Genomic DNA, 8335 nt, shown 5'->3' with positions numbered 1-8335 from the left:
AATAATCTCTACTTCCAGCAAGACGGTGCCCCACCTCATGTTTCACGTCTAAACATGGACACATTGCGTGCAAAGTTTGGGGACTCGATAACTTCGAAAAATGTTCCAGTCAAATGATCGCAGTGGTCATGCAATTTAACGCCTCTGGGATATGTTAAATCAAAGGATTACAATCAACCAGCAACGCTCAAAGAACTCAAAGACATCATTCAGCGTACTATAGCCGAAATACTGTACCGAGTCATCGAAAATTGGCGTAAACGCGAATTAGTCGCTCAGTTTTTGAGAATTTGATCTGAAATGCTTCGTCCTGTTGTCTACAAGAATATAAAATAGAGATGTCACTGAACGATCAAAACCGAGTTCTTATATGGAAAGGTTTTATATTTTACAAAGGCAACGCTATAAGCTCCGCAGAAATTGTTCAGCTCGAACCACTATAGCATATAGCTGCCATACAAACAGATTGTAAGGAAACTTCTATATTAGTGAAGGATATTCTAACTTCCGTGTTAACGTTTTTTCCAAGTTCTCAATTATTTTTTTTATGAGAAAGAAACTGCCTCCGAAAGTTGAACCGCTGCTTTAGCTTTTAAATTTTATTTTACAATCCGAGCATTTACAAGCCACAAATTAAATCAACTTTTCTTCCTCGTCAACAATGCAATTTAGGTGCAGATAATAAACTTTTCACTAGAGCAATATTTTCAAGCAATTTGCAGAGGCTAAAAACTTCGAAGGCATCCGCACTTTCATAAAACCGTTGAAATAGCGCAGAAGTCTAACATGAGCTGAAAGAGTTTGTTGTTAGTTTTCTCTGATCGCGCCTTAACAAACAACGGCGTGTAATATTTTATGAATATTTTCTTAACTTTTGCACTTTTACTTTCTAGCCGGAACATATTTCCATAAAACTGTAATAACTCGGCGGCCTTTACTTAATATTATTTGCGTTGAAAGATTTAAAGCAAGAAAGAAAAGGTGAAGTGAAGATATGAGCAAAAGAGGACTGAAATTAAGAGGCTTCTTCTTGTTATTTGCACACAAACTACGGTAAATATTTACAGGATATTGCTCATTTACCAATATGCGATGTACATATATAGGCCAGCTGGGTGCACGTAAACATATGAATTATTTAAATATGTATATTTAATTAGAATATTATTGTATGTGATATCATTCTCCTCCAATCTACGTTATATTGCAACAAAGCGGTGGGGCCGATGGTTTGCCGGCCGAGCTATTCAAACACGGCGGCGAAGAACTGATAAGAAGCACGCATCATTTTCTTTGTAGAATATGGTCGATGATTGGAATTTAAGTGTGCTCTGCCCAATCTACATAAAGTAAGACCCCACAATCTGCGCCAAATACCGTCGGATAAGCCTCCCCAACAACGCATATAAGGTTCTATCGAGTGTCTTGTGTGAAAGATTAAAGCCCGCCGTAAACGTACTGATTGGATCTTATTAGTGTGGCTATAGGTCTGGAAAATGTACAACTGACCAGATATTCACCATACACTAAGTCTTGGAACATACCCATAAAAGAAAGATCGACACACACCACCTCTTTGTCGATTTTAAAGCCTCCTTCGACAGCACGAAATGGAACTACCTCTACGCCGCTATGTCTGAGCTAGATATCCCTGTAAAACTCATACGGCTGGGTCACCGACGTTGAGCAATACCGAAGGAACCGTCAGGATTGGTAAGGACCTCTCCGAGCCGTTCGATACCAAACGAGGTTTCAGACAAAACGACTCCCTATCGTGCGACTTCTTCAATCTGCTGCTGGAGAAAATAATTCGAGCAGCATATCTTAATAGAGAATATAGAATCTTCTACAAAAGTGTACAACTGTTGGCAAAAGCCGATGGCATCGATTCATCCGCGCCGTTAGTTCTGCTTTCTCCATATTGGACAAAGAAGCAAGTTACGAAATATCTCCTGTCATCAAACAAACATTCGTCGCATTAGCGGCTTGGCTCCCACGTCACTGATGACAGTCATAACTTCGAAGTCGTAGATAATTTCGTCTATCTTAGAACCAGCATTAATACCAACAACAGCGTCAGCCTAGAAATCGGACTGAGTAGGCAATTGAGAAGTAAAGTCCTCGACGAACAAAGACCAAAGACATGGACGATGACAATATCTGATGAGTCGGCGATACGAGCGAAAAGTTCTGCGGAAGATTAATGGTCCTATGCGCATTGGCAACTGCGAGTACCGCCGTCGATGAAACGATGAGTTATATCAGCTATACAACGACATTGACATAATTCAGTGAATTAAGAGACAGCGGCTACGCATTCTAGGTCATATCGTCCGAATGGATGAAAACACTTCAGCACTGAGAGTATGCGATGAAATACCTGGGGGAAGCAAAGGAAGAGGCAGACCTCCACTCCGTTGGAAAGACTAGGTGGAGAAGAACGTGGCTTCGCTTGGAATCTCCAATTGGCACCACCTAGCGAAAAGAAGAAACGACTGGCGCGCTGTTGTTAACTCGGGTATAACCGCGTAAGTGGTTTCTATGCCAGTAAAGAAGAAAATACATACAACTGTTAAAGCCGGATAAAATTTGTGTCAATTTTGGTGAGATAAAACCGGGTGTTGTGGAAATTAGAATTAATGGCATTCAAAGATGAACGGCTATCTGCTCGTCCTTTCTCACTTCATCACTGCCAAAGAGCATACAACTCACCACTACTACATCTTCAGCAACCATATTTACTAACAAGATGAAAGAATACAAAATAGACTCTAACATTTTTGTCGATGGCGCGACAATTCCACAATTCCGTAAAATTTGAATGATAAGTAGTCTGTACGCTTCCACTACATCAGACGAATGTACAAAGCCGCAACAAGATCTTCAAGTGGCTAGCAGACAGCACCTGAAGCAAGGACAAAGAAACGCTGCTGACTTCTTACAATACAAACGGACGGACATTTATATATTAGGCAGCTCAAAGCACCAAACATCTCAAAACACCGCACTCCGGTATAGGACTGGATGTCGACATGCCACTGTTTAAGGTGAGTAACGTTTTCCTCTCCAAGCAATTTTTTGCTGGGATGCTTTCGCAGAAATCCACTTTGCAGGCATCTGCTTAGAGCGGAAACTTTGGAGCTTTTAACACTTTCATTGGCATCATCACAGTGAATGGGATTCCTTTTTGCTTGGAATCGAAACACCACACAACGCAGACCGCGGGCTCGAATTGCCGCGTGAAATCATATCTTACGGACATATCTAACAGACTTTTTTAAATCCGGGTTTTCAAATATCCGCTTCTTGGTCTTTTTAGTATTTAATTCCATTTTGTCAGGAAAGTAGTTTGTTTAGTTAAGAACGCCACCTGTTTTTCAACGCCATCTATCGGTAAAGGTTTGAACCAAAACAAGGTGAGGAAAAAAACAAAAATAAATATAGTATCATTAAAATTCTCTTCTCATTTATAAACAATGCTACATATGTAATTTAATGCAATCAAAGGTTTTAAATGAAGCCATTTAAACTCCACTTTTATTAAAAGAATTTTTTTAGTAAATTTTCAGCCAATCGGACCTACCAATTTATCGGCTAATTAGAAACAAAACACAACGCTGGTTCGAGGTTTGTAAAGAGCCGCACTGTTGCTGTTGTAAATGTAGCCACATCTACAATATAAATAAATATGCTTAAAATTTTTTCTAAAAATTAAAGCCTTTATACACGATCTTTGTTAAAACAAAAACTGTGATTTAAAGATATTATGAAAAAGTTTGATTTTCTTTTAATGTCACAAAAACTATCAAATTGTACTTTGAATTCACAGAAATATTGTTTACGCGCTAAACAATACGGCAGCACTTCGGCGCATACCACGAGCAAACCACGAGAGCCGCACGCACACACTCTCGTTACGTATTGACATTTGTGACAGCTCGAGGAAAAGAAGATGAAATCTTCGAACATATTTTTGTGATATATTTAAAACAATTTTTTTGGTTAAACTACACATATTGTTTTATAAAAATTAATACGTGACCGCTGAAATTTCATATACAAGTGAAAAAAATTTGATTAACTCCTGGTTTTCGAAAATAAAACGTTATTGAAAAACAGGCGGTGTACGACGGGCCCCTGAGTGCTGTGAGCTAAAAGAGAGTGTAGTGTGTTGCATGCAGTGTGCCGACTTTGCATGCGGCTGCTGCCATAAGAGCCCCAACCACGAGCAGCTGTCAAACGGGAGCAGAAAATTCTCGCACAAACTGTTGGTAAAAGAACGGCATGCACTTGCGGCTACCAGCAGCAGTACGAACGTATATAAGAATTAAAAGTTACATTTGGATTACGCGATTTTTCATTATTCGGCTGCTGTACAATATTACTTTATAGAAGATCGCTTATAAATTTAATATATATTTTGATTGCTGCACACGCTAACTAACCGTAACTATACCACCTACTGCCAGGCGAAGCTGAAGCCACACTTTTGTTGCAAACATGGATGTCTATGATGTTAGTGATGATCTTGTCAAGAAGCTGAACGATTGGAAGCTTATTGGCATAATATCAGGCAAATTTAATGAACTGAAAGAAAACTATTCTAAAGTTAACTTTGTTGAACATGTACTGATCGATTTTAAATATATTGACAAAATAATGTTAAATAACAAATTGCGCGAGGAGAAGTGCGATAAAAAGAGCTCCGAATATCGTATGCTGGGAAACGAGCAATTTTCGCTAAAAAATCGCAAATATTTTCAAGTAGATTAATATTATTTAAATTACACCAGCAAATTAATTAATATATTCTATTTTTAGGCATTAGAGCTCTACAATAAAAGTATTTGCTATTCGGAGCCTGGTTCAGAGAATCTCTCTATCGGATACGCTAATCGCTCGGCGGTGCTTTTTGAATGGAAACGCTTTCGTGAGTGTCTAGTTAATATTGAACTGGCACGTAAAGCCAATTATCCAGAACGTTTAATGCATAAACTCGATAAACGCGAAAATGACTGTCGCCAACTGCTGGCAACACAAGCGCCCGATGTTCAACCATATGAATTTCAAATGTCCTTTGAACCACATCCACAAGTACCCATCATTGCGGATTGTCTCGAAATGCAATATACCGAAGAAGAGGGCCGGTTTATCACCACGAAACGTGATCTGGTCGTTGGTGATCTAGTTGCCACCGAAGAGCCATTCTGTTCAACACTCTTGCCACCGATGCGGTATATACGTTGTGCCACCTGCAAAGTGGAAAACTACTTATCACTTATACCCTGTGAGAGCTGTTGCTCGGTGATGTTCTGCTCGGAGCAATGTCGCGAACGCGCTGTCGCCACTTTTCATAAATACGAATGTCCCATCATCGATTTACTGCATAATATGTTCAATAAAATTCATGGCATTGCGTTGCGCGTGTGCCTATCAGCAATAGAAATCTTCCCCACCATTGAAGAGTTGATGGCGTTCTGTGAGGATCCTGAAAATCAAAATAAGTCTGCATTCGATTTGGACTTTACGAATTTTACGCCACGCGAACATTATCGCGCCATACATGGACTAGTGACGAATCGTCATTTACGTTCCGTATCGGATCTATTTCAGCGCTCAGTGGTGTGCGCAGTACTGAAGCATTTTGTTATCGAGTTTACGCCATTAAAAGAATACCTTGGCGGTGAAGAGGGTGAAAACTTTTTCACCGAACTATTATTCAGACATCTGCAGACATCGCCATCGAATATGCACGGCATCGATTTGGTGGAACAGGTGAATGAGACAAATGACGATACCACACATTCATCCGGTGCTTTTGCCTTTCTTTCGCTGCTCAATCATTCGTGTGCACCGAATACACTACGCGTATACCTGGGCACCAAGGCATATCTCTTTGTCTTCCGTCCAATACCTGCCGGCGGAGTGCTGTACGATACATATGGGTAAGTAACGGTTTAATTTGCAAATTTTTTTTTTAAATGTACAGTTTTTGATGTGCTTTTTTTATATTGCTTTTTTTGTAGTGTACATTTTGCCGTCACTACACGTGCGCAGCGTATACAAAAACTATCTTTGCAATATCATTTCACCTGTAAATGTGAAGCCTGCGTTAACGACTACCCCAACTATGTGCATATGCAACCTAAAATATCCGTGCCCTATGCGAATGATGAGACGGACAATGACAGTCTGATACGTTATGACTATGATTTCGCCATGGATAATTACCGTAAATACTGTGAATTCCTGACGAAACATGCGAACGCCTACCCCTGCGCCCAGATCAGCTCAGCAGAGGAATGCTTAAAAATGGCATTGCACATACTCGTCGATGCGGTGCCGTTAAAAGCTAAAATGTAAACTGCTTAAGCCACCAGAAACACACATCTAGCCACAAGCACGCAACATATGTATGCTAACAATGTTCGCTTGCAATAAGTCAAATTTTCTTTAGTTTTTTTTTTTATTTTTCAATTGATTCATAAATTTGGAACACAACATCAACACACACACAAAAAGTTGCATTTGCATATATTTAGTATATTTATATAGACGATGAAATATGTTGCCATTAATGATGAAATCGATGTGACGTAAAGGATTTTCGGCTAAAAACATCATCAAATGTTGATACTTGTGACGTAATCGTATTTTTTTCTAAAACGCGAAGTGTGCGCGTACATACTGGCATGTGTCGAGTGTTAAGAAAAACCAAGCAATTTATTCGGCGCTCAAAGTGTTGCACATTCAATGGCGGCTTGCATAACAACCGACACTCTGGGAAGCATTAGTGCGGCAGCGTTTTTAGCACCTTATTGGTGTGGCCACACAGAAATGCACGCATAAAAACCATATCCAATTGCAAAAAAATAATTGTTACAACTTTTCACTTTCATACATATGTATAGAAATATTTGTGTGCAGTGGTATGTAGGTATATGAAATTAAAACAAAAAAAAACAAGAATTGTATTCGTTTTGCGGCATTTTGCATCAGTATAACGCCAACAAACACAACATAAGTTTTATATATATTAACATATTGAACAACTTCATTTAGTCTTAACTACAAACTTATATACTATGCTGCTGAAGTATGTTTTTGAAAAAGCTTTTTGTGTATATTTTCTGTGCCGCACGGTAAAACGGTATTACTACTTCGAACAACAAGTCAAAATGTAGCAAAATAATTCGATATTAAAAGCGAAGTGCGTTTGTTTGATTTATACGTAAAAAAAATTTTTTGCAAAGCATAAAGTATAAGTATACAAAAAAAAATAATTTAATAAAAGATAGAGTTTGATATGACATTCGAAAGCTATGTAAAAAATATTTAATTGCAATATAAAGTTTTTCCACAAATGTTTACTTTTGAAGTGTAGAAAATGTGAAATTTGACGGTTTTTCTCAAATACAATTTTTTTAGCGTAGTGTTTAAGCCGATATCTGATATTAGCATAGTTTTCGAACGCAAAAAAAAAAATATTTGTACATTACACTCAGCGAAGTGGCTAAAACTCAAAACTAGTGGCATTAACTTGCTTGCGTATGACGAATACAAGTGCTACATATTGGTTAAAAAACTCAAACAAATTGTATGATTTCATGCAAGTAACGGTAAATGACTGAAAATACACACAAAAGGTTTCTTAACAATTTCTAATCAATATCGTGTATAAATGAAACACATTATTTTTAAATTTTCATTATTTCTAGTGTTTATTCTTAAATATTTTCAATACATTTAGTGCACTACAGTGCGTTCTTAAATCTTATTTTCCTTTTTAATATTATTTTTCTTGTTTTTAACAAACCATGTAATTTCTAATTTATTCTAAAGCATTTTATTGTATGTTAAAGCAGTTAAAAAGATATAAAAGCAAAGCAAAACAAAAAAAAAGTAAACGAAACAAATATTAAGTAAACCAGAAAGCAACAACACTAACTTCACAAAGCAAACCCAAATGAAAAAATAATAATAAAATACAATTTATTTTAATAGATGAAACTAACAGCGCATAACAGCCGCTTTTTTTTACTCACAACTCCACACTTATATTTATGTAAGTATATAGCATATATGTACATACATATATACATTAGGGGGTGCAAAAAAGTCACATAATATTTTTTTCCTTAGAAACCGTAAAAATAGCATCCCTAACGACAAAATCAGGACGGAGCCATGTGTAGAAGTTCACGCAAGTGAGAAAAGTTCTCTGAGCGCCATTCACTTGGGAGTGGCCAGAAAAGATTCGTTTACATATGACGCGAGCAGCTCACGACTTCCGGTCTTAGACCAAGTAACCTCTGGGTAGCCAAAAAACATCCGT

General features: G+C 37.8%; 1 protein-coding gene across 1 annotated transcript; it reads left to right on the top strand.

The window, feature by feature from the left end:
• Positions 1-3943: 3943 nt before the first annotated feature.
• On the top strand, positions 3944-8014 carry LOC120770580 (SET and MYND domain-containing protein 4). Its single transcript, XM_040098160.1, has 3 exons — positions 3944-4764; positions 4822-5945; positions 6027-8014. The coding sequence occupies exons 1-3, from the start codon at positions 4501-4503 to the stop codon at positions 6361-6363; spliced, it is 1725 nt and encodes a 574-aa protein (XP_039954094.1). The 5' UTR covers positions 3944-4500; the 3' UTR covers positions 6364-8014.
• The last annotated feature ends 321 nt before the right edge of the window (positions 8015-8335 follow it).

The sequence above is a fragment of the Bactrocera tryoni genome, chromosome 3 (genome assembly GCF_016617805.1).
Source record: "Bactrocera tryoni isolate S06 chromosome 3, CSIRO_BtryS06_freeze2, whole genome shotgun sequence".
Classification (NCBI taxonomy): domain Eukaryota; kingdom Metazoa; phylum Arthropoda; class Insecta; order Diptera; family Tephritidae; genus Bactrocera; species Bactrocera tryoni.
The sequence above is the reverse complement of the archived record's forward strand: the minus strand, read 5'-3'. Positions and strand labels throughout refer to the sequence as shown.